At 39.6% G+C, this 26,680-nt stretch overlaps 1 protein-coding gene across 1 annotated transcript; it reads right to left on the minus strand.

Moving 5' to 3' along the window:
- Positions 1–4,985: 4,985 nt before the first annotated feature.
- Positions 4,986–25,937, minus strand: MOSPD1 (motile sperm domain containing 1). The gene is made up of 6 exons (XM_036840729.1): positions 25,829–25,937; positions 13,976–14,230; positions 13,789–13,864; positions 12,104–12,321; positions 7,843–8,004; positions 4,986–5,422 (listed from the first exon to the last, which is right to left on the minus strand). The coding sequence occupies exons 2-6, from the start codon at positions 14,127–14,129 to the stop codon at positions 5,391–5,393; spliced, it is 642 nt and encodes a 213-aa protein (XP_036696624.1). The 5' UTR covers positions 14,130–14,230; positions 25,829–25,937; the 3' UTR covers positions 4,986–5,390.
- Positions 25,938–26,680: the final 743 nt, after the last annotated feature.

Raw genomic sequence — 26,680 nt, forward strand, 5'->3', positions numbered from 1 at the left:
CAGGGGTATATGAGAAGTCTCTGTACTTTTTGCTCAATTTTGCTGTGAACCCAAAACTGCTCTAAATAACAAAGTCTATTAAGAAAAGCCCACAAACAAACAGCCTGCAAAGAGTAGAAGACACAGGTAACCTAGTACAGTGATTAGCTCCAAAACATGTTCATTAGGGGAGAGAGGGAGCTTTCGTTTCAATTTCCCCAAATAAATCCATTCCTAACCTCGTCTGCCGTGACTTGTGATTGTGCAAAAGTAATTTACCCATTCCTCCCAGGGTTTAGCACATTTTTTCCCTTTAACGTCATCACAGTTCACACTTCATTTTGTCAAGAGAGGTTTTGCATTGTTTTTCTCTACCTTGGTGCACTAAAATCTGTCTATATCCTCGTGAAATCATTTCATTTATTCTTTTCACTTTATTGAATGAGGGCTTTCCCCCATCCTGAACTGCCCAGCTTGTGTGTTCATCAAGTCAGTGATTCACAAAGCAATCTCCCAGCTAATTGGAAAATGCATTTAGTGAGCTGGACATTCCCCATCATCATCTTCCTTGAACTGGGCCCCATTTTTATTAGGTACTGAGTTGACATAGCTCAGGGTAGGTGCCACTTTAATTTTTTGGACATAGTTAGATTAACTAAGTGACAGGGGCAAATTAGAAACTAAATGAACAAAATAAAGGAAACAGCCAGCTTGAGTTTAGTCCAGTATCCTAATTGATTCTTCTTTTTCTCTGCCTATGGCTTACTTCAAGGGTCTTTGACGTGGTAACTGGACAAGGTCTCATCCCAGTGGCCCATAGCTGGGTCAACTCTTTGTTATTTTGTTTGGTATTTAATCCCGGAGAGTAATGTTCTGCTCTGGTATGTTGTTTAATCACTTCAAGATTACAGGTGTAGCAAATATTTTCCTAATGAAATAATCACTAACTTGACATTCTGCTGCTGGGATAATACAGCGAGACTCCCTCCATTTGAATCTCCTAGTGTAGCTACACGGTCCCAAGCACTCCCCTACCTGCAATTTCCTTTAGGTCTATTTTAAATTGTTCCTTTTAGGCCTGTTCTCTCAAAATGTCAGGGCTTTAGGTGCTACTTGAAATCTTCAATCTCTTTTATAATAGCAAAGTTTTGAAACCTCAGAGTTCTGTTTCCATGTTCATGTTGAAACCCTGTAGGTATCTCCTCAGCAGCTGCTATATAATCTTTCTACTTAATTGTTCGGTGAATGAAAACGTCGAGGAGACACTCGTTTCCAGAATCCCTACTAGAAACCTGAAGCTTTACACGCTGACTTTGTATAACTCCTTCTGAAGTGAATTTGAGTGGCAGAATTGTGCAGGCCTAACGATTTCGAGGCGGCAGAAACACCTACAGTGACAGATAATTACAACTATTGCCATGCCTCTTGCTGTGCGTTTCCTGTCTGCTAGCTGCCTTCACGATGAATCATATTCATTTTCACGATGACAACTTCTTTACCATGTCCCTGATTAAATTCTGTAATGCCGGTGGCCCCTTGGCAAGCTTGGTTCCTTCCTCACTAGCCTGTGTTCAGCCCCTTTAATCATGGCAGAAAAGAAGTTTTCTTCATGGTAGACAGGAAATAACGGCACACACAATCACAGTCTCAAATATCTCCCTGGAAATCGTTTCAAAACAACTCACCTCACCTCGTGGCACATTTATCCTTGCCTTTCCTTGTGAACCCCGCTACTCTTTGTGTATGAGTCAGCCCACCGTTTAAGACCAGTTCAGGCCTCTCCAGCTCCTACAGCATTTGTGGGGTGTGCCAGGCACTTCAGCACTGAATTGGATCAAAGGCTATTTGAGGTGCCACCACACACTCAGATGTGGACCGCAAATCTACACAGTGCAGACACACAGTGTACGATCACTTGCCGGTCACCCAGTTCTTGTTGATTGTATCGTGTCAAAACGCAGCAGGTTTGAATTAAAGAGGAGAACGTAAGTGAGTTGAATCAAGTAATCTCTAAAAGGGAAAAATCCAACCGGTTTATGATTCTGGGGATCTACTTTGAAAACTCATTTGGGGCAGTCCTTTTACAAAACTGGGGGAGACATTGGTTATGAATTTAGTCTTTTCATATGAAATACTGTTACTGAGTCATCCAGAATTAACCCCTTCCAAGATTATAAAGGAATTAATTCTCCCATTCTGTTGTCTAGCACCTTGATGGTTTCATCTTTTTACATTTAAATTTTTGATCCATTTGGAGTTTATCCTAGATGGCTATCCAGTTTTCATGCCATTTATTGACCAGTATATTTTTTTCTCCACTGTTTGCAGATGACACCTTTATCTAAATTCCTGGATATATTTGGGTCTATTTCTGTACTCCAATTCTTTTCCATTGGTTTGTTCACAGGCCAATGGCACATTATTGGAATTATTGGAGTTATATAAAAGTTTTAATTTCTGGAAAAATTTCTCCCTTTACTCTTCAAGTTTTCCTAGCTATGCTATTTCTTCATATGAACTCTAGAGTCAACCTGTCTAGGTAAAAAAAAAAAAAAATACCAAAACTTTGTGGTATTCTTTTTGGGATCATGTTAAATTTACGTAACTTAGACAGATAGGAAATCTTTATGATGTTAAGACTACACATCCCAGATGTCTTTCCATTTGTTCAGGTCTAGTTTTGTGTTTCCCAGGAGTGTTTTATTTTATTTTCTTTTTTTTAAGGAGTGTTTTAGTTTCCCTTATAAAAGTTTTGGGACTTTAAGTTTAAACCTAGGTTTTTTAAATTTAATTTTTTTGCTATTGTAGATGGACTATTCTCTACATTATATCTTCTAACTGGTGTTTGTATGCATGTGCGTATCTATGATTTGTTACCTTGGAGTGGGGTTTTCTAACTATGATTCAAAATCCAGAAGTCATAAAAGACTCATAAATTCAACGACTCCAGAATAAGTTTTGCATGGTAAAGACACCATAAGCAAAGTCAAAGAAAAATGATAAACTGAAAGGAAATATTTGCAACTCATATCACAAAGAGCTCCTACAAGCCAATAAGGAAAAAAACCACCCACCCACCAGAAAGCAGGGGGTGGGGGACCAAAGATGCGAATAAGCTCTATGAAAAGATGGTCAACCTCACTTTTAAGTTAATAAAAATTAAAACTACACGGATATACCATTTCTCAGCTATCAGATAGGCAAAACACATAGCTAATGAGACTGTGGAATGCACTCTCATGCGTTACTGGTAGAACTAGTCAGGAACTGGTAAAATGAATTATGCTCTAAGCCATGCAAAATATTATGCAGCTGTAATAAGAAGGAGGAGGATACTCTTTAACTACTGATATAGAAAGTTCTTCCTGGATATAGCGTTAAGTAGAAAAAAGCTAGGTGCAGTACAGTATGTAGAACATGTTACCATTTATATATAAAAGCATTAAAATAAGAATATATATTTGGAGAAACAAACGAAGTATATATAAACTCATAAAAGTGGTCACTTGTAAGGAGCTGTGTGGACAGGGATGGCGCGGAGAGATTTTTCACCTTTTTATAGTTTTTGATTTTTGAAGCACATAACTGTTACCTATTCAAAAACTGTAAAAACAAATAAACTCCTTTGGTAAATTAAAAAATTTAAGACATTTTAGCTCACAGATTTCACTACTTATTTTTGCTTATTTAACTCACAGGAATAGGAGACAGCTTTAGGAAACAGGAGACTTTGAGTTCCTCAGAGATATACCGAAACAAAATGTGTCAATCGTTGTGAAACTTAGGTCTCCATTTTCTTTTATTTTTTTAAAGTAATTTCTGTTCTGTACAATGTGTTATCACATGCACACACACGTGCGTGCACCTGCACACGCACACACACGCGCGCACACACACGCACACACACACGCGCGTGACTTGAGATGGACAGAGAAAGAAGGATAACCTTCAAACACAAGGGTTTTTTTTTTTTTACAAAGTTCAAAATAGATTACATTTATGTGCTTTTTAGTCATTACACAACGTACAGACATGATCCATTTAATGATTTATGCTCCCCAAATGGTTAAACAATGAGGATTTTCTATGAAAGAGTATAAGTAAAAGCTTTTACTTTAGAAGCAAAGTACTGTTTCCTGCAAAACCCAACCTCAGGCATACAGCTCGTGTTTACATATATCCCTTGAGAATACTACAGTAGCAGTGCATAAGATCATTCTGTAAAAAGATCTGGAAGATGATTTTCAAGAGACTCAATACATTGTGCTCTCAGATAAAAATCCTAAGTCAAAAGATCAGATACTATAACAATAACAGTTAAAACCGCATATATATGTTAGAGATCAGAAGAGGCTATAAAGAAATGTACATAGTTGTGCTTTGGGGACTTTTTTTGGTAAAGTTGTTTTAATAATAAATACAAACTTAAAAAATGTCTCAGTGACTGATTAAAAAAGAGACACAGATATTAAGGATTTTTTATACTTGGCTTAGAGTTTAAAGGTGAAAAATCATCTCCACATAAACCACCTGGCATTGGTAGTCCCAATCTGGGCCAGTAGCTTACAGTCAGGCAAAGGGCTGGGGAGAAAAGATAAAGTGATTTTTCCTCCTGTTAACATAAAGCATTATCCAGAGGTAAAGCCAGGTGTACCAACTAACTAAACAAATGCCTACCTTCCTTCAGAATTCTTAGACCAAACAGAATGGTCACCCTACTTCTTGGTGGCTGGACCACAACCTATCCTGTAGTTCACCAGATGAATTAAATATGTCCTGTCTTCTGTGAGACCCTGAGATAAACATGATCCCTCAGTACTTTATGCTTTTTCATTTTTTTACCTTCTACATTAACTGTATTAGGTACAGGTACATTTATATATAAAGGTACATTAACTGTACCTTCTCTATTAACTGTAAAACTCTTATTTTAGAAACACCATGGCGACTGTATATAATGATAGAGGACAAGGCATAATTTATATAGTAACATTGATGTTCGTAGCTAGGAAATAAATGTAATTTTATTTTCAGGCTGGTCAGTTTGCTCTTTTAGGCCTTTAACTTTGAAGGACACATGATCTCAACAATCAAAGTGAATTAGAAAAAAGATGAGAAAATAACAAATGTCTTAATTAAAGTCTTTTGCACGGTAGGCTTAGATATAAAAAGAATTTCTTCAAAAAATTTCCTAAGTGTCACTCAGAAGCTTCCTTGCTGTCTGTAACATAATGTGCTGGAGTCCTTGGAATAAAATTATAGAGTAATTTAAAATATATATTATACATTTGCAATGATTGTAAATCAATCAATAGTTTGTAGCATGTTAATGGGGTGAAATAGAGAGAAAAGGCAGTCCACATTCATATTTTCAAGATAAATTTACTTCAGAAGTCAAGTGAGTTCCTTGCTCATGTTCTAAGTATAGCCATTGTGATAAGACCTGAAAGAAAAAATTGGAGAACAGTTAAGGACATGCATTTTACAAAATCTTCCATTCAATAAATAATTGCTTACACCTCAATGAGCAAACAAAACACAGCACATAGGCAGGCACTCTACCAAGAACTCAAAATCAACTTGAATTTAGCTGATACTATACAGAAGAAATCCAATTTACAGCGATAGGCAGTCATTGGATAGATTTAATACAATCACTAATGTCTGGCCGTAGCTAATTTTTTAACCATCAAATATATCTCTCGCTTTATCCAGTCACATCAACTATAATAATAGCAGACATGGCATTTTAAAGTGTCAGTAAAGCCTGCTAATTTCATCAACAAAAACAATGCAAGCCTGTTTGTATCCCAGGGCCCTAAGGCCACAAAGAGACAGAAGCATAGTATTTCTGCTTAGCTTGTTTCTTTTGAAGAGACTCCATACATAAAACCATAAAAAAATTTAATAATATAAGAATATCCTCAGTCCTAAATGAGTGGTTTTTAAAAAGTGAGTGATAAAGTACAGAGAAGGAAAATAATCACATAGGACTGGAGCAGTCAGAGAAGATGCCCCAAAAGGTCAAGCTGAAGTAAGCCTAAAAGATGGACAGGAAAGATATAGAACAGTATGATTGGCAGGCATTTCAGGTGAGCGAATGGCAAGAACAAGGGCATGGAGGTAGGACCGGGGCTCCAGATGAACTTTTTGGGGATCAGTAAATAACCTAACGCACTCTAATCAAGAATTTACATGGGGAAGCAGCGAGGCAAGAGTAACTCAGAGAGGACTCAGAGTGTGGAGAGTCTTCAATGCCAGACTACGGAGTTATACTTCATTCTATGGATTATGGGGAATCACTGAAGGTTGTTGAGTAGGGAGTGGTGGTGGTGAAATGAACACAGGATGGAAATCCACCTGACAGTAATGTGATGGATGATTTGTGGGGGGAGATAATGAGGGTAAAGGGGAGGAACAGGAATAGGAGGGACACAGACAGAAGTCGGAGACAACTTAGAAGACAATTTGGAAATTTTAAAAAAGGGAGCACACCAAGGAATTCTGAGAGAGAATACTGAAAAGGGTTGGCACCTCAGAAGAGGTGAGAGGAGACGATGAGGAGAGTCATTCATCACCAGAACCCTAATCCTTGACACATGGTAGGTCCTGAATGAATGTTTGTTCATTTGAACTAATTAACTATAAGATTTCAGGCCAGGATGACCGAAAGAATGATTCAACAGGAAACAAGGGAACTGGTTGAAAGAGAAAGGGTCACAACATTAAACAAGGCTGCCCTGTTCATCTTTATCACTGTATGCGCTTTGTATGTTTCCCTAGGATCAATTCCTAGAAGTAAAAATGCCGTATCATGGAATGTATGCATTTTACATTTTATACATGTTTTATACCATTGTAAATCAGCAAAAGGAAAATAACTGAAAAATACAGTATTAGGTACTAGATAAACAAGCTGAAAAGAACTAAATGTGAGCCAACAATTAAATCTTAAAATGCACTTTACCTCAACGTGCTTTTGAAGCAGTCTGTTTTACTTTAAAAAAAAAGTCAAGCCACCACCATCACCCCACACACACATCAAGGCCACCACTACCACCTCCAGGCCATAAAAACTGCCTACACAGGGAGGGACAGAATAGGGGTGGGGCAGTGGGAAGTACAAACTATTGGGTGTAAGATAGGCTCAGGGATTTATTGGACAACACAGGGAATAGAGCCAATATTTTGTAATAACTGTAAATGGAAAGTAACCTTTAAAAACTGTATTAAAATTTTAAATAACTTTTTTAAGAAGAGAATCAACTGTAATCAATAGACCTCAGGCAAGCCATTTAAAGACTCTGGGCCTTGATTTGGGTTAGGAATCCTTGGCTTACTGAAGTTTAATGTTAGTGTTTCCATAATTCTCATGTTTTTTTGTTTTTAAAAAAAATTTTTTTTAAACCCCATATTTGTTTATTTATTTATTTTTGGCTGTGTTGGGTCTTCGTTTCTGTGCAAGGGCTTTCTCTAGTTGTGGCAAGCGGGGGCCACTCTTCATCGCGGTGCGCGGGCCTCTCACTATCGCGGCCTCTCTTGTTGCGGAGCACAGGCTCCAGACGTGCAGGCTCAGTAGCTGTGGCTCACGGGCCTAGTCGCTCCGTGGCATGTGGGATCTTCCCAGACCAGGGCTCGAACCCATGTCCCCTGCATTAGCAGGCAGATTCTCAACCACTGCGCCACCAGGGAAGCCCAATTCTCATGTTTTTACAAATGTATTTTGCAAGTATTTAGGACACAATTTAGTCCAGAAGAGATTTTTTGAAGAAAGAGTGGAATAAATAAAAGAACAATGTATTATTCTTTTCAAGAAAACAAATTGCCTACACATATGCCCCAATGCATCTTTAAAACACTTACCTAAGATATAAGCAGCCACTAATTTTTGATTGACACTTAAGTGGAGGTAGAGAGGCACCAGCGATTCCACATCCCCCAGCGTGGGAAGCATCAGAGCTGCAATACACACCACTCCCAGGAAGACAGTTAGTAAACTAGGTCCTGAGGAGACAGTTCTGTTTTCTGTAAAAAGATAAAAATCCCTGAGCTTGCTTCTAAAAACAACTTAAGACAAAAGTTCATTCACACAGACTGGCCACCCCTCACCAGGATTCTGGTTTTGTCTAACTTCTCTGATTCTTTCCCCATCTTTCCCATTTCGTGGGGCCTTATCTGTTGGAGTTGTCTGGAAGCCCGTTACAGGATGGAATGTGAGGTAGTGAGTTCCTACTGAAGAGAACAGTGGGTATCATCCTTTCCCCACTACCCCACCGGAATTCGTAGAAAGTGTTCAAGCATATATTATCTGTGCAGAGAATGGGCTACAAATAGATAGGAATTGAAGTTCTGGCATTTTCTTCCCATACCCCCAGTGCATTGCTTGTGTGTACTCTACTGCAGTAGAGCTCCACTACCTTCTGGGAGTATCTTTGGTAGGTCTCGAGGCAGGTTTGGTCCTAATACCTGCAGCATCCTGCTATCATTTTTGAAAGTGTTAAGGCGGCAAAAAGGTTCTACTTTAATGTGACTAAAGCTGCCTATGAAAACTCTTGCCTTCCACTCTACCCCCATTTATAGCATAGAAGTAAGAAAGCAGCAGAAACAATGTCAGGCAAATACTATGCTAAATGAAATAAATCCGTCACAGAAGGACAAATACTGCATGATTCCGTTTATATGGGGAATCTAAAATAGTCAAAAAGTCATAGAATCAGAGAGCAGAATGGTGGTTGCCAGGGGCTGGGTTGCTAATCAATGGGCATAAAAATCTCAATTACACAAGATGAATAAGTTCTAGAGATCAGCTGTACAGCATTGTGCCTACAGTTACCAATACTATACTGTACATGAACATTTGTTAAAAGAGTAGATATCATGTTGTGTTCTTACCACCATAAAATAAAATTTAAAAATATTTATTATCGGCCTGCTATTCTACAGTTCTGGTTGTGTGTGTACAATATTCATACCCATATTTTTAAGAAACCCACCAGCATTTTCTGTCATATGGCTTTTCCCACGACCCTTCCTTTCATTAAAAGGAATAGCCAACAGCAACACAATCTTTGTGTTTTATTAATGAAATCATGCTGTTCATTTTATTATTAGATGCAGCTTTTCTAAATTATTAATACCATAGCTGTTGTGTGAAGTTTAATTGAGCCTCACCAAAGACAGACAGGTGAAAACAAATTCAAATCTTATAGTGATTATTGCTTGAGATGAAACAATACCATAAATGCCTAAAAACAAGTCTGTCTTTTGCTAATGAACGTAGTACTTTTATATTTATATTTGTTGCAAAGGTAGGTTTTCAAGGAAAATATTTATGACAACTACACTGTTCAATGCAAACCCACAGTAAAGATTATTTCAAGGAATTTTTACTATTTAAAGAAATTCCAAAAACATTCACATAAATGCTTGACATTTTTCAAAGTGGAAAGTTTTTCTGATACTACAGGGTTGTAAAAATTTTAGAGATATAGAAAACATAAAGGTTCCTCTGTAATCCCATCCTCCTAGAGATAACACTGTTAACAGCTTGGTATAGATCCTTTCAGATTTTATAAATGCCCATATAAACACGTAAAATGATTTTTTACTTAAATGAGACCATATTATACATACTGTTCTATAACTTTTTTTCTCTCACTTGGAAATATATTTGAACCTCTTTCTATGTCAATATATAACTATCTACCATTCTATCAAATCCTTGTAAATGTCTGCCTGACATTCCATCTTATGAATATTCGTAATTTAATCAATCCCCTAAATGACTTTTAGGTCAGTCTCAATTCTTTATTATTATAAACCATAATAAAGAACGTAGTTTTCTTAAGCCAGAGAGCACTGGCTCAAACCTGGCATAGACATAGCAGTTCATTAATAATGTAATTAAGACAAACCCTCTAAGATTCAGCTGAATCTTTTTAAAATAACTTTTTAATGACCTGGGCTTTGATATTTTGTGAAAGTATGCTTTGTGGGTTTCTCTTCAATTTCTGCTAAATGAAAAAAAAAGAATATATATATATATATATATAAATATATAAATTGTATTTATGCACATAGACGAGGTCTAGAAAGTAACGTGGAACACATGTAAGCAGATCTGTTAAGTGTGTGGGATTATAGGTGCTGGTTGCTTTTTTTAATTTGTTACTACTATATGTCTTTTTATATAATACATAACTTGAGAAGAAATTTCTCATTTGTACTGCCTTTCACCACATTTTAAAATCCAAATCTTTCACGATACAGCCTCCAACGATTTTTCCAGCTAAACTCACAGAGAGACCCTCACAACATTGTTGTACCTGCGGGGAGCGGGGAGCTCTACCGTGTGCTGTCGCCCTTGCTCTAGAGACTAGCGGGAACCGTGGAAACCTTGTAAGACAAAGAAAACCAGTCCAGCCGACCCTACCAGCTGAGAAGTCCAGCCTTCCTAGTGAGGCCCACGCACATATTTCCTGTGTAACTACTGTATGCTGGGCACTGTGCTGAACAAGTGATGAACTTGATGAACAAGACAAATAGGGTGAACATAATGATGAACAAGACAAATAAGGTGTCTGCTTTCCTTGAGCTTCCTGACCAGGATGGCTTAGAGAGGTGTGTGGTTTTTTTTTTTTTTCCCAAAACAGAGACCACCATGTGCTATGCCAGTACCACCTATTCTATTCATCTACCTACTCCAATTTTACAATGAGAAGAATTCTCTAATGTACTTCAGATACAAAGATTTGTTATAAAAATAAAATAAGAATAAAATGCTCAAATAATACACATTTGTATTTTAGGATGATTTTCGCTTGAATTCCAACAATTTAAAAAGAAAAGAAAAAAATATATATATAAAACTGTAAACTTTTAACCCTTATTATTGTTCGGCATTAAACCAGTCTGTTAAATACCAAAATGATCTGCAACGACCACTTTACTTTAAATTATAAAATTAACACCCCAAACCAAATGCTCAAATGGCCTTTCTTGTTCTACAGGAGGCATTTTAAAAGAGGAATCTTGCATTTCATATCTATTTATAAGTCAACTTCACAGTATTGATTGGACATCGAAGTGACATTTGACAGAGATTCTCTTTCAGCTTTGAAACATGAAAAACTGGTCCTGTCGGTTAATAATAGTTGCTGAGAAGAAAACAATCTACTAGTTACTACCTAGTTCCTAGTCTTGGTATCACCAGAAAATCTGGGCACTCCTTGCATGGAATGAGAAGACACTTGGCTCCAGTAAATCAAAGAGGCATTACTCCCTGTCTTGTCGAGATAAACATTCTAAGATGAACAAACTGATAGAGATCTATGAATTAATGTAATGACAAGTAGATGGTTTTTAATCCCTCATATATAATGTTGCCATTTCAAGGACAGCTGCTATCACATTCATATATCACGGTCAAAAAGTTTCCATGCTTTTCTATGGAAAATTTTATCTTCCTCCCCTTATAATAGGGTTGGAGGGAGATAATGAGAAGTTCAGAGGGAGGCGGAATGACGTCCAAGAGTTGAATATGAGGATAGTGTCGATGTTGAAAGAATATATCATAACACTCCTGAATATCTAAGCTGGAAGGAAATGAGGAATGGAGAGGGATTCAATTAATAGCCCACAGGGGATATTATAATCTACTTAGTTTAATTAACTTCAACTTTAATGAGATTTTTTTTTTCAAAATAATATGAACAGCCGCACCAAGCTTGGCCTATTGCCAAACACAATCTCTCTCCTTCTTCAAATTAATTAAATGAGAAAGGATATAGGAAAGTCACAGAAACAAAAGTATAGAATTGCCAAATTGTGCTAGCATTATAAAGTACAGTGCCTGCAGTCTCAGGTTTTATAGATTGAAAAGGCTCTGGCAACAACTGCCCTCTCCTTACAGCCTCATCTAGTGGGAGCCCTTCTCTCCGCTGAAAGGCCAGCTCTAGGCCTCTTGTTCGATTCTAGGTACCTGATCTCTACGTTCACTTTTGAAGTAGTCGACTAGGTTTAGAGTGGCAGGTTATTGTTCTAGTAATTATTCTTTGCTCCCTGATTCTCTTAAAGTAAGAAACGTGTAAGACCTCAAAAGGGCTTTAAAAACAATCCAGACTACCTGGTTGAAACGACTGCTCAAAAAATAAACTTTCAGTTAAATGTTCCTTTATTCTTTTTTCCTCTTCTTCCTTTTGTTGTTCTTTTGCCGACGGGAGAAGAGTAGCCACGACCTCTTTCCTTCCTAAAGCCTTCCTCTGGCTTTGCTCGGAAACTTGGAGACGGAATTTGTCTATCACACCATAGTGACAGGATCGAACATCTCTATGACGAATCACACTGGAAACATTAAAAAAGAACATGCTGTTTAGGTTTCTGGGGGCCTGTCAAGCAGAATTCAGCAAGAGATTTCATACATATTAACTGACTATAACCAAATACTCAAATACAGAAATTTGCTAGTGATACTTTAAAAAAAAATCACAGTATAACCCAAAAAGAAATGGGTAATTCTGAAATATTTGATGAATAAGAGTCATCTTAAGAATGATAAGTAAAGAAAAGTAAAAGAATGATAGGTAAAGAAAAGAATGATAGGTAAAGAAAATTCCTTTTAGCAATGACATTTTTTCCTGGCTATCTGTGTACAGCAATATTCACTAAACAGGATATGTGAAATTGTTTCTTCCCCACAAAAGTCTCATAAATTCCTATTGCCACTTATTTATTGTTCAAGTAACAAAATAACAAACCTCACCTACACTTAAAATTGAAGTCCGTGCACGAAGGCAAAAATAAGCAATTGAGTAAGTAGGTAACACAGTAAGACCAATGCAACAGAAGGCTTACAATGCATTTCCGTATTTCTCTGGAAAGAGTATATAAAGTACTATAATTTTATGCAAGTTATCTGCAGTACCATTTATTTTACTTCGTTCTTAATAGAGAACACAGAACAACTGGGTCAAAGGTAACACATTGATTAGGCAAGAGACTATATTTCTTTGCAATAGTCCGTGCTTATTACGCACTGAACGAAAATCAAAAGAAATGTGCAAAAACACGTCCTCAAAGATACATCATTTTATGGCTCTGAGATGATGAAAATGTATGCAAGAGAAAAGACTTCTGCTTCTCATTCTCAACGGAAGATTTAAACAAATACAGTTTACTTGGTAGCTTAAATTAAGGGCTGGTCATTGGATCCATCTGGTCACCACTAGTTCTAAAGTGAAAATTAAATATGAACAGCTTGAACAAACAATCATTTATCTGACACTCTAAGACGAAGTTATCTGGAAGAGCTCAGATAACCTTTTACAGATGAGTAGTTATACACTCGCTTCCTGTTTGTATAGACTTTCAGTTTTATTAGCTGAATCATTTCAGATGAATTTATATGACCATTGTTCTGAGAGCATAGTAGCTCCACAAATGACACTATAACAGCAAGATGTTCCAAAGAAGGCTAAATTCCCTCTTATAGCTAGAGAAATTTAAAGGAATAAGTTAGAATGTTGCCTCCATAAATCTCCCTGCTATGAATAAAAGCACAACAGTGAGGAAGTGTTCGTGGAAATATTAACAAACACATCAGCTCCAACATAATGCATTATTGTTTGGCCAACCTGTTTAGGATTTCTTAGAAACTTCTTAAAAAGTATGTTGCGAGACAAACTCTCAGCAAAAATTCAAAATATAATGAAGGCCTATGTGGGAGCAGCTTCAAGAAAAGATCTTTTTCAAGTTAAACACATAAATATGAACACACTGAAAACATGTTACCAGGAAGTGGTTGTGACTTACATATCCACACAACACTGAGGCTTTACTGCACCTGCAGCGTCAGCGACAACATACTTATTTGGAGTAGTACACAAAACTGAAAGAAAAAGTCACAATGGCCATTAGTGTTTTTTAAAAAATTAGTTTCTACAAGTCAAAAATTAGTAGGGAGTAGTGAAAATCCAGAAAACACACCTAGGAGACTCACCTTTGAACTTTAAGGCAAACTCATAGGGATTATACAGCGTCAACACTTGCTTATGTGTTGACTGGTCATCTGCGTAAAATATCAGCTCTGTGGGAAACACAAAGACAGGAAGATTTCCTTCCACTAACTCTGGCTGTCTTTTTTGTTGATGCATTGGCACTGAATCCCCCTTGCTGCGGCTTCAGTTTTTACAGTCTCAAATCTATTTTGGGCTTTTCTTAAAATCACTTAAAAACTCCAAAGCATTTTGGCAATCTGGAAAGAGAAGAGAAAAAGCAAGCTGAGTGATACCTGTTATCACGAGTTAGCTATGACTAGCATGGTTAGCATGCATTAGAACAGTCCCCAGATCATTTAAACATGCCTTTTGACTTTTCCGCTTGGCTTACTTATACAGCTTCTACCAAACTATGCAAAGAAACTTACACTTGCTCCTTTCACATTCAGGATATCAACCTATGATAAAGAAGGCTTCCTACTTAAAATTAATCACCCTCAAAAAGGTGAGATCAAAAGGATGTCACTCATTTAAAACCTCAGATTAAAAAAAAAGTTTTAATCTGTCACAACTGATTTTATGTGAGCCAATCAGAATTCTTAAAGATGAAAAAAAATATAAAACAAAGTAAGCGTCCATGATTTACAAAGGAAAAACACGAGACTCACTTTTTTAACACTCATTTCAACAATGCTTTAGTTAGTGCCTTCTGGCAGCATGGGTGGAAGAGTTCTCTTAATCTTTTTTTCTACCAAAACCCAAGACAAGGAAAAATGTCTTGAAAAGAAGACGCATATCCAAACTTGCTAAGCAGTCCTTGGAGTTTTCCATGAAAATTCAAAGTCAGTAAGCAGGCCTTGGCATGCAAGTGGCACCGTGCCTCCCCTCCTACATCAAGTACACAGACTTCATGAGAGCTATTTTCTTCCAACTTCAGAGACCTTTTTGGATTTCTTCTGGGGTTGTTGAATATGTTCCAGAGAGTTGTAGCCTGTCTGATAAGTAATGTTTCTGTATTTATCTCCATATCTAATTTTGATCAACAACATTCTTATTTAGCTAGCATCCTAAGTGTGGCTTTTTAAAATAAAATGAGAAAGCTAAAACATACAGTCACAGAAAATGTTTGATTTTCACCCTGTAGATCACACCTATAAAATACAGTAGGCCAAAATCCATTTAATACTTTGCACTCAGGTTCTCATACACTCAGAGAGAAATATAACAAATGATTACATTGTTTGGTTGTTTTTTTTATTATTATTGTGGTATGACTGCTTTGCAATGTTGTGTTAGTTTCTGAGGTACCATTGTTTGGTTTTTACCAGCTATCGGGGCTCAGATTCTGATTGAGGCCTTGCCCACTTTTATCAAATAGGATACTGTATAATCATGTATGCAAATTTTTATTCTTTTCTCTCAGCTGAACATTATAGGCCAGGAACTATGTCAAGAGCTGCACAGAGATACAAAAATGAATAATGCACAGGCCCTGCCCTCCAGAAACTCTGCCCTCCAGAAACTCAAGTATAATTGAGGAGACAAAATAAATATTTAAGCTACCTTGATTATAATGCATACCGTTGTATATAAAGCGCTAGGGAATTAGAAGACTGCATGAATAATTCTACCTGGAAGAGAGGCCAGGAGACAACATTTGGGGTGGCCCTTAAAGAAAAGGATACGAGCTTCTGTGCTGGGGGAAGTAGGTAGGGAGGGCATTGAGACCTGGGGATCAGCATAAGTGAAGACACAGGAATGTGAAGGTAAGGGAGAACCTTGGTAAGGTCATCATCCACAGGCTGCCCCAGATTCCACTTTCTATTTGTATACTTTACAGCATGCATGTAGCCCATAACAGTGTTAGGTTGTTTTTTGTTTTTTGGTTTTTTTTGACTAAGCTGAAAGCGCCTATAGACATATTTATTAGTAATAATATTTTACATTTGTTTAATTCACAACAGATTACAAATTCTTTATTAATGACGTATACTGAATGAACTGATCTATGTAAAGCCTTTAGCACTGGTTATAGGCAAGGCGCTGTTCTAAGTATTTGTTGTTATTACTAAATTAGGAAGAGACCAAGGGAGATAAAAAAATGCCAGCAGGCCTCTCCTAGTCCAGTATTCTTTCCACTATACCAAACTAACTGGCCATTTCAATAAAATAAAACTAAGGTTATTCTGAAAAGCATCTGATTAAATCATTTTAATTCTGAGTTTTTATTTGCCATGAATTTCTTTTCTTTCCTAAGAGCCATACATATTTCTATTTGGATAATGTCCTCTCAGAAGTTTGGCATGTTATTTTTTTCAATAGAAAATAAGCTCTACAATTACTTTCTTAGTAGCTTGGCTACCAGGAATAGAACATCCAAATTTGGCATCACTAAATAATATTCAACATCTTATTCTAAAACTCAGTTACGCTGAGAATTTAGCTTATGATAAAAGGTGACATCTCAGGCTTCCCTGGTGGCGCAGTGGTTAAAAATCTGCCTGCCAATACAGGGGACACAGGTTTGATCCCTGGTCCGGGAAGATCCCACATGCTGCGGAGCAGCTAAGCCCATGCGCCACAACTACTGAGCCTGCGCTCTAGAGTCCGCGAGCTACCACTACTGAAGCCCGCACGCCTAGAGCCCGTGCTCCGCAACAAGAGAAGCCACCGCAATGAGAAGCCCACGCACTGCACCAACGAGTTGCCCCCGCTCGCCACAACTAGAGAAAGCCCGCGCGCAGCAACGAAGACCCAACGCAGCCAAAAATAAATTAAAAAAAAAATTTTTTAAAAAGGTGGCATCTCTAATTCATGGAAGATAGTTCAGTCAATAAATGTTGATAAAACCAGGTATCCATCTACAAACACAATTGAGTTTATCCCTCACTCCTTATAAAATTCCAGAATTTTATTATGGTAAATTCCAAATGGATCAAAGCTTTAAATGTATAAAAATACCAAAAGCATAAAAGCACTAGAAACCATGGAAAATCTTTTTAATAATCTTAGGCTTTCTAACAACCAGGAACCAAAAACTATTAATAAATTCAACTATATAAAAACTTTTAAAGTTCTGCATGGCAAAAAATTTTATAAGTAAAGCCAAAAAAACATTTTCAGTTCATATCATAGGCAATGTCTAATTGCCCTACTATATATAGAGGACCTCCAAATCATTAAAAAAGACAACTCAATATAAAAATGAGCAAACACTATAATATTTATAGAAAAGGACATACAAATTGTTTTTAAACTTACAAAAGGATGTGTAACCTCACTCACAAGAGAAATACAAACTAAAGCTATACTTGAAATACATGTTTTTACCTGTCAGATTGGCAAAAATCAAAAAGTTTGATAGTACATGGTGGGAGCAATCAGGCATGTTCTTACATTGCTGGCGGGGATATAAATATAAGTTGGTACAACCACTATACCTGCCAAAATTGAATGCACCTAACCCTCAGATCTAGACGTTCTACTTCTAGGAATTTCTCAGGCATAAATATTCCCCTTGTGTGAAATCATATATGTGACAGGGCTTTTTTTTTTTTTTGCAGCACTGAGGATTAATAAAATAATTTATGTGAGGCACATAGAACGAAGCGTGGCACGCAGTAAGAGCTAGTTGTTGTTGTCAATAGCAAAAGATTGGAAACGGCCCAACTGGCCATTAATAGGGGATTCATTAAGTAAAGTATGATATAGCCATTCATTGGGATACCAGCTATCTGTCAAGAAGAAAGGGGAAGCTCTCTGTGTGGTGTGGATATGGACTGATCTTCAAATGCAGTATTAAGTGAGAAAAGCAAGGTGCAATGCAGAGAGTAGGGTATGCTACCATTTGTGTAGAAAAGGAAGATAAAAGACTATGTAAACCTATTTTCTTGGGTATGGGTAAAATATCTTTGGAAGGACAGCCAGGGCTGCCCCTGGAAAGACAAACTGAATGGCTGGGGACAGGGGTGAGAGGGGAGTTTTCTCTGGATACCCTTTTAAATCTTTTGAGTTCTGAACCCCATGAAGACCTAATTCAAAACTAAAAAAAAAAAAAGTTGACTCAAACAACAACTCTACCAGAGGCTAATTTGAAAAGGGTCCCAGGTTTTTTTTTAACTTTTATTTTTATTTTATTTTTTTGGCTGTGCCACATGGCATGCATACCCCCTGCAGTGGAAGCACAGAGTGTTTACCACTGCACGGCCAGGGAAGTTCCAAAAAGGTGCCAGTTTTGAAACATAAGAAGGAATTTAGAAACAAAGTGTGAAAAATCTGTTGATTACATTTTCCATTTATGATCTTTTAATAACATTGAAAACCTTAAACTATGTGTTAAATAGAATGATTTTTTAATTATTTAAAATAATTTTATATGCAACAGAAACTCATTACAATGGGAAGAACCAAGATTTATTTAAGATGACTTGAAAACTTAGGAAAATGTAACACTTTCTTACAAAGGAGTATGAGATGGTTTATAAAGCTGGCTGGGGAGTCCAAATTAAACACACAGAACAAGTGCTAAACTCTTGCTTCTAACCTCAGGAAGTTAGTTGGCATAGGTCAGAGTAGAAATTTTACTAGCTTTAAATGATAGCTTAGTAGCAATTCTTATTTTTGAATTTTGAAGCTTTCTCTTTGAGTTGAATATTTTCCCATGAATTGTGAATAGGCTGTCTGTCCCCTAGTCACCATCTTAAAAGTGTTGAATCATTTTTGAGCAGTTTACTATCTCTTTTCGAATTTGTGTTCCCATTTCTCACTTATCTTGGCTAAGATATAAATTGCCTCCCAAACTCTAATCAGAGGAGATTAGGGAGAAATTAGCACCAGGTCACCAGTGCAATAATACAGACTCTGCCAACAAACATGATGGATACCTGCCTTTAATTGATGGTTTTCCGGAGACTAACACTTTCTCTTTGCTCTAGTCAATATTGCAAAATGATAGAGTGCAAAAATTCTGGGGAGGGATTATACACTAAGCCGGTAAAACCTCACTGTGAATCAGTTAATAAGGTTGCTTTCCAAAGTTAAGCACACACAGAGTCAAAGGATGTCAGCTCCTACCAACAAGGAAAACAGGCCCAGGATGGTTAAGGGTCTTACCCAAGGTTGCACAGGATATTGGTGGCAGAACTCTGGTCTCCAGACTCGCACTTCCCTACACGATAATCATCTCCTCTGCGTCTCAGTTCAAAAACCCTGCTTCGGGGACTTCCCTGGTGGCGCAGTGGTTGGGAGTCCGCCTGCCAATGCAGGGGACAGGGGTTCGAGCCCTGGTCCGGGAAGATCCCACACGCCGCGGAGCGGCTCGGCCCGTGCGCCACAACTACTGAGCCTGCGCTCTAGAGCCCACGTGCCACAATTACTGAGGCCCGCGCGCCTGGAGCCCGTGCTCTGCAACGGGAGGGGCCACCACGATGAGAAGCTCGCGCACCGCAGGAGACAGCAGCCCCCGCTCGCGGCAACTGGAGAGGGCCCACGTGCAGCAACGAGGACCCAGCGCAGCCGTAAATAAATAAATAAATATTTTAAAAAAACACAAAAAAACCCTGCTTCCCTGATGCTGATGGCAACACATGCCCTCATCTCTAGGAAATTCCCCTGCTTTTCCAGAAGAGAAGAGTTCCCAAAGGATGAACCAAAATTCAAGTCTTGATGCATGTGTTTCCTTTTCAGTTTTATCAAGAAAAAAAATTGAGAGACAATTTCACTTACTAAGTTGCGCACGCTTTCTTTTCCTGATTGTGAAAGCAGAGCTATGGCTGTCAGTAACTATTCATTAGGGTGATAATAACCAAGGTTTATTTTATTCTTCCTCTCTGGACACCAAAATTTTACACATTCTTCAAAGCCTAGAACAAATGTCCCCTCTTTATGGCCTTCTGCTACTGTTCTGATCTACAAGCATTTCACTAATTTTATTACATTGTTTTTTAATGTACTTACTGGATAGAGTGAATACTTTGACATTTGTTTTGTGTGGACAAATTGTGACTCCCCAGATTTCAGTCATAATGCTGTATTGTTTTTCTGTGGGGTTTTTGTTTGTTCTGTTTTGTTTGTTTTGTTTTTTGCATCCAAAGACTCAAGCTCAGTGTTAGGCACTTAGAAGATACTGAACTTTGGGCTTCCCTGGTGGCGCAGTGGTTGGGAGTCTGCCTGCTCATGCAGGGGACACGGGTTCGAGCCCTGGTCTGGGAAGATCCCACATGCCGCAGAGCAACCGGGCCCGTGAGCCACAACTACTGAGCCTGCGCATCTGGAATCTGTGCTCCACAACGAGAGGCCGCGACAGTGAGAGGCCCGCGCACCGCGATAAGGAGTGGCCCCCGCTTGCCGCAGCTAGAGAAAGCCCTCGCACAGAAACGAAGACCCAACACAGACAAAAATAAATAAATAAAATTAAATTAAATTAAAAATAAAAGATAGCATCATGTAATGGCAATTCTATAAATCTGGGTTTAAAAAAAAAAGAAGAAGATACTGAACTTAGCAGTTAATCTACAGGTATCCACTAATAACTGTCTCCTCCATCAAGGCACATTCCCCTTCCGCATAGCTGAACACCCTTCATCCACGAAAGACAGGCAACCGGTCCCAATTAGAGGAACCCTAACTTGGTGGCTGCTTGCCATGGGCTGCAGTCAGAGGAGAACGGAGAGCATCGACACTCCCAGCTGCCTCTCCCCTCCTCCCTCCCTCCCACTTCCCTCTCCTCATCTCCCCTGCCTCCTCGTGCCCAACTAGGCCAGCAGGGTTTAGAAATCTGAGGCTCTGACATACCCCTGACTTAACAGGGAGACAGAACCGCTGGGAGCTGGTGGTACAGGAGACTGCCTCATCCTTTTCCTCTGATCCCAAAGCACAGAAATGCAAACATGAATGAAACTTGAGCGAAAACCTTATGTGTGCACACCACCTTGTGACCAGTCTGCAAACTACTCTCCCACCAAAAAAAAAAAAAAAAAAAAAAAAAGCCTCAACACACTGAAATCCTCACCCACACTTTCCACCATCAGTCCAGAGAGACCAATACCCCAAGTGTGATCATTTTCTCTGTCTTCCTCACTTTGGATGGACCAGAGGAAGGGAAAGATAAGGCTCTGAGATAAACAGGGGAGTTTCGAGATCTTTTATCCCCAAAGGTTCAAAACCTGGAGACTTAAAGAGCATAGAAACCCCTTGCAAACCATATGGTCATTTGCCCTCCACCCCCGCCCCACCCCGCCCTTATCTGGGGGAGTGGAGGCTGCAAGAAAAATGAAATAAGTGATCCTTGGGGATTCTTGCACCGAAGTGGTTCAAAGTTTGAAACAGTTAAGGATGATTTGAAGTACAGCCTCTCCCAGAAACTAGTGACCCATCTGCTTGGCTACAGTGCACCAGCTACTTACTACCTGTGCCTGGCTCTTGTGTTTACTGATTAGGGTTCCCAGCTCCACCTCCAGGCCCAGCTCCCTTTTATCTGGGCACAGGGGCTATCTCTTTCCTCCATACTTGGTGCAGTCCTTGCCAATGGCAACTGCATAGTAAATAGTGAAGAACAGTATGTTCTTTTGCTTTACTCTCACTGGTATTGAAACCTCTCCTTCCTTCCCATTTCATAAAGTCAGCTCTCCTCATCTCTGAGTTTCCAGTATCGTCTATCAGACTTTTTAATGGCCGGTCTGTTCCTAAAATCGGCTCTTTCACAAGCGATGTTCTAATGTTCACGCTATATTTTTAAATGGTTCACTGCTCAATATTAGGCAATTTTGTTTTTATACAATTTCGAGGGTTTTTTGTATAATTTGATATCTTACTAATGAGATTGACTGCTATCAATGATATGTAGTGCTAGGCTATTACGTATTTAAGATGTAAAACTTAAGTAGTGTACCTTTTAAGGTTTAAAAGAAATAAGGATGGGGAATTCCCTGGCGGTCCAGTGGTTAGGACTCCGAGCTTCTACGGCAGGGGACATGGGTTTAATCCCTGGTTGGGGAACTAAGATCCTGCATGCCACGCAGCGTGACCAATAAATAAATAAATAAATAAAAGAAATAAGGATGCCCTCCAATAATGTCTTTTTTAAAACATTTCTTTCAAACTAGTTCTTTCCAACCCTTGTTTTACACTATCCCAATGTCTTCAGTTATTTCATGATGTATGTGCAATTCTGAAAATCTATATTAATTCATTATAGGAAATACATATGTTGCTACATAGAGCACTCTCAGAAGTTACAGAATCACAAATTATTTCAACAAACATTTACTGAGCACTTATTATATACCAGGCACTGTGCTAAAGCATATGGAGAAAAGATGAAATCATGGTCTCAGCCCTCCAAAATGAGTCTAGCAGGAAAAACGGATATACATAGTAATTAGGATAAGATGTGACAAGTGTTAAAATGCTGATAGATACAAAATGCTCTGGGAGCATAAAGAAAGTGACAGTCTGCCTTAAATAGGGGCTTGCAGTAGGAGTGGAGGGAGAGGGGGGTGAATTCCAGGGAAGAGTATGTGTGGAGGCATGAAAGGGACTCTTAAAATGAGCTTTGGCATTGCCTGTGGTTAAAAAATAGCACGTATGGGGGAGCGGCAAGAGAGAAGGCTGGAAAGGTAAGCTGGAGGCAGATGGTGAAAATCCTGTAAGCCAAGTTTGAGAGCTTTAGACTTGATTCTGGATGCCAGTGTTTCTCAAAATGTCGTACCAGACTAGCAGCAGCAGCTTCACCTGGAAACTTGCTAGAAATGCAGATTCTTGGGTTCCCCCCAGACCTACTGAATCAGAAATTCTGGGGTTGGGGCCCAGCCATCTGTGTTTTAATAAGCCCTCCAAATGATTCTGGTGCACACTATGCTTTGAGAAGCACTGCTGCAGGCCAAGGGAAACCTCGGAAGGATTTTAAGCAGGGAATTGACTGGATATGATCTGAAGTAGGAAACTGGTTGCCATTGACCAGTCAAGCACAGGGCCTGACTCCAAAGTAGTTACAGTAAAAAAATAAATAAATATTGAATGAATGTGGCACGGAGACATGAGGGCCTACACTAAGGCAGGAGGAATGGAGAGGAAACAGATTTCAGAGATGTTTTTCAGGTGGCTCAAGTTCAATCAGGTGACTAGGGTATATCCATACAAAGGTATAACCAAAATGGTTTTTATATAAAAGCAAGCTATAATTTTGTCAACTGTATCAGCTACTAAGTGTTTTAAGAAGTGGTCCACACAGACCCTAGAAAAAAGGGGAGGTCAAGAGCAATTTCTATGTGTTCCCACAGTGTCAAGACCAAAGGGTGCCCTGGCTTGTACATGAATCTCTGGTCTGCTTGGCAGTTCTACGTCTCCCTTTATTAATAAACTGGTATTCATATTAACATAGAAATCTCTTGTGAGTTTGGTTAATATGGATCAATCCCTGAGACTGACTGATAGTTTCTAGATGTGCTGGCAAAATGTAATTTTGAACCCTGAAAAGCTGAAAACCAGATACTGGTTCTGATGATCTAATCAAGTTACTGCCAAGGTAAGACCCTGCTAGAGCTGTCTTTTTATTCTAATTTCATCACTGATCACATAGCCCACTTAATTCAGGAAGAAGCTGGAATGAGTGAAAGAATAAGACTTTGTACTATGCCCTGAAGATCAAGAAAGTCAGATGGAACTGTTATTTCTAATGTTTAGCGGAGGCAATCTTCAATTCCCTGATAGAGAGGAGGAGAGACAGGTACAGGTCAACCTATACGGTTAATTAACCTAATGAGAATTTTGCAGAATGCAGTTCCTGTTTCTATTAGGATTCTGGGTACTTCTTATTACTTACTGCATGTTCCTTTTAGTGGATACCAACATCTTGCCTTATTTGACCAGCTTATTTTATCCAAGAATAGTGCCCAATCAAAAACTACACCATTTTATGGAATTTGAGAGCTATTAGGGGCTCTGGAGATTAAAACAAAACTTTCATATTACACATGAGGAAATGGAGGGCCTCAAAGAGTAAATCACTTAATCTATTTATTGTAGGGCAAGATTCTCCAGAATGCTACAAGGTGGCAAAACAAGATTCTGAACACTAATAATCTAAGTTTCAGACAAGATTTTAAATTATTTTCCATCTTAAACTTTTTAAAATCAGAAAAAGAATAACAAATTACTTCATTGGGCTATTAGAGGAATGGGAAGCTTTTCTTACAGTTTCTTGTTTTCTGCTTTTCAGAAATTGGAGTTATATGTAAAAGGTCCATGAGAAAAAAATTGAAAATAAAAAATTTAGGAAGAAAATGTGCATGAACAATTTAAGGGAAGAAACATGCATTATGTTATAATCTATTTGTTCTGTTTTCTATCTTTGCCTATAACATGGTAACTCTGTACTGAATATTGTCCATTACATTTAATTATATTCTATAAATAGAGGGAATCCAAATAAAGGGAATTCCAAATTTTCAAATATCCTGGTATTTGAGTAAACCTCTTATTTTGAGAGTTCTAGAAATGCTTCAGAAACTAGTTTAATCTCGAATCCTGTTTGGATATGTAGACGTGAACAACTTGAAAGGCACATGTGGCCCCGTTTCCTGTTTTCCAAACTTCCCACTGCTTTATAACCAAATATACGTGTAATCTAAAAGTTGGTGTCCACTCCCTATTCAATATCCTGTATATGATATTTTCTCGGCAGAGATTTCCCAGCACTTAGAGGAAACAAGTGAACAAGATTTTCACCATCAAGACTATATTAAATCCCATGTGCGCCCTGCCTGAAGAAGTAGATTTTTGTCTGGAATTCACATTAAGAACACAATGCGTTCCGAAAGTACAGGACTGCTTTTCAGGCAAGATCCAAAGGACCCAATTTTTCAGGTTTCCGTCCTTCTCTTAGTTCCCTCAAATGTAAAAAAAAAATCCGGGACCTTTTTCACTTAACATTTTCCCTCTCGCTCCCCGAAGTGAGGTCTCTTCGATTCTACTGGGGCAGAAATGCTACTTCAGTCCGGAGAGGACAGATGTCAGTTACTTTACCCAGAGGGGACACCACAGAGCACTGACGAAGGGCTGGAAGGCTGAGAAGGGAGTCTCAAACGATCCATCCTAGGACTTCAGCTCCACCAGCCCAGGGCCCAGCCTTTCCAGCCCTCGTCCCCACACCGGCCGGCTCCATGTGAAACCGGTCATGTGAGCCTGTTTACAGCCCAGCAGCTGGTGCAACCATCAGGATCCGTGCGGAGGTCCAGGAAGGGGGAAGACACAGGCCACGTACCCCTTACATCCCCCGCCAATCATTTCAAGAAGGCGTTTGCTCTCACTCCCAGCCTCTCCACCCTGCTTTCATCGCCCTCCAGCCATCCCGGGACGCCTCGCTCCAGCCCCGCCGATTTCCTTCCAATTGCTCGCCGCGGGGACCCGCTGGAGTGGAGGAAGGACGAGGACGGTGTCATCCCGAACAGGGAGTCCACCTCCCTCCCCCAGCCCTCCTCGAAACATCCGCCAAAGAGTCGTCCCTGGAGTCGCATCCCCGGGGCAACCGAACTCTGCCGGGCAGGCACCGGGAGGATCCAGAGCCAGCTGCCTCCGCCCGGGCAAAAGCGAAACACACACGCGCCAGCCCCACCCGGGGGCGGAGATCCGCGGGCGGCGGGGCAACTGACAGTCAGAGATGGGGCAGAAAGGACTCCATCTGCCTTCCCCCCACCTCCCACCCGCGTCCCGGCGCCACGGAGCCCGGCTGTCAGTCACAGAGCCAAGCTCGGGGTTTGGGTACAGCTCTTTCTTTCCGCGGGGTCTCTTGGCAACGTAACTTCCACGTCTTCCCGAAGTCGGAGGAAGTGGGTGACGGGACGGTGGGGGACTCTCACCTCGGCAACACCGGGTCCTCGGAAAGCAGCTGCGACTGCTCCCTCCAGTCCTTTGTCAGCATCTCTAGGCTGCATTGCCTGCTGGGATACCGGAGGACTCAAATGCCACCTCTCTCCGCCCTGGAGGATGAGCTGCGGTTGCGGGGTGGGTGGGAAGAGGGAGAAGAGGTGGAGTCGGAGGCGGGGCCGGATCCGGGGGCGGGGTTTCCTTACTGCCACCTGGCCTCTGGATTTCTCCCTGCTGTCTCTGACCTTCCCCTCCTCTCCCTTCCTGTCGCCCCTTGAGGAAGGAGAAAGGGGACTCTTACAGAGGACCATCTCTCATTGCACTTGTTAGGCAGTGACCCTTGACTCCTCCCTCGTCTTATTCCCCTACACACACACACACACACACACACACACACACACACACACACAGAATGAGGACAGAGGCTAGTTGATTCTGCCTCTGAGATGTCTTATTAACCACCTCTTTCTCCACGCCATCCTCAGTGCTACAGGCTCTGTTTAGGCCCCATGATTTTTTGCTTGGACTGGTGCAGTAGCCTCTCGATTGGACTCTCTCCTTCCACTCTTGTCTTTGTCTAAACCATCTCCCAGACGGCAACCAGAGAGATTTAAGATGTATACGTGACAAGTTACTCTTCTGCTTAAAACCTTTCACTGTCTCAGCAGTATCTACAACCCCTTAGCATTTTATATGAGGTCCTCTGCAATCCTTTTCTAATAACCCAACACTTGAGCCCATCAACTGGCCATCCATGGAAGACAGTGGGGCCTGGGACAACTCAACTAGCGCTGGCTGCCCAAAATACTCCCCCTTGAGAGGAGGCCACACTGTCAGTAATGCTC

Source organism: Balaenoptera musculus, chromosome X (genome assembly GCF_009873245.2).
Source record: "Balaenoptera musculus isolate JJ_BM4_2016_0621 chromosome X, mBalMus1.pri.v3, whole genome shotgun sequence".
NCBI classification, from domain to species: Eukaryota; Metazoa; Chordata; class Mammalia; order Artiodactyla; family Balaenopteridae; genus Balaenoptera; species Balaenoptera musculus.

Bases quoted from the DNA above. Each gene is read 5' to 3' on its own strand.
- MOSPD1 (XM_036840729.1), bottom strand. From the start codon at position 14,129: ATGCATCAACAAAAAAGACAGCCAGAGTTAGTGGAAGGAAATCTTCCT. The intron at 13,865-13,975 runs GTGAGTCTCCTA...TTTTTCTTTCAG, and splicing joins GTTTGCCTTAAAGTTCAAAG to TTTTGTGTACTACTCCAAAT. The intron at 12,322-13,788 runs GTAAGTCACAAC...TAATGTTTCCAG, and splicing joins CCTCAGTGTTGTGTGGATAT to TGTGATTCGTCATAGAGATG.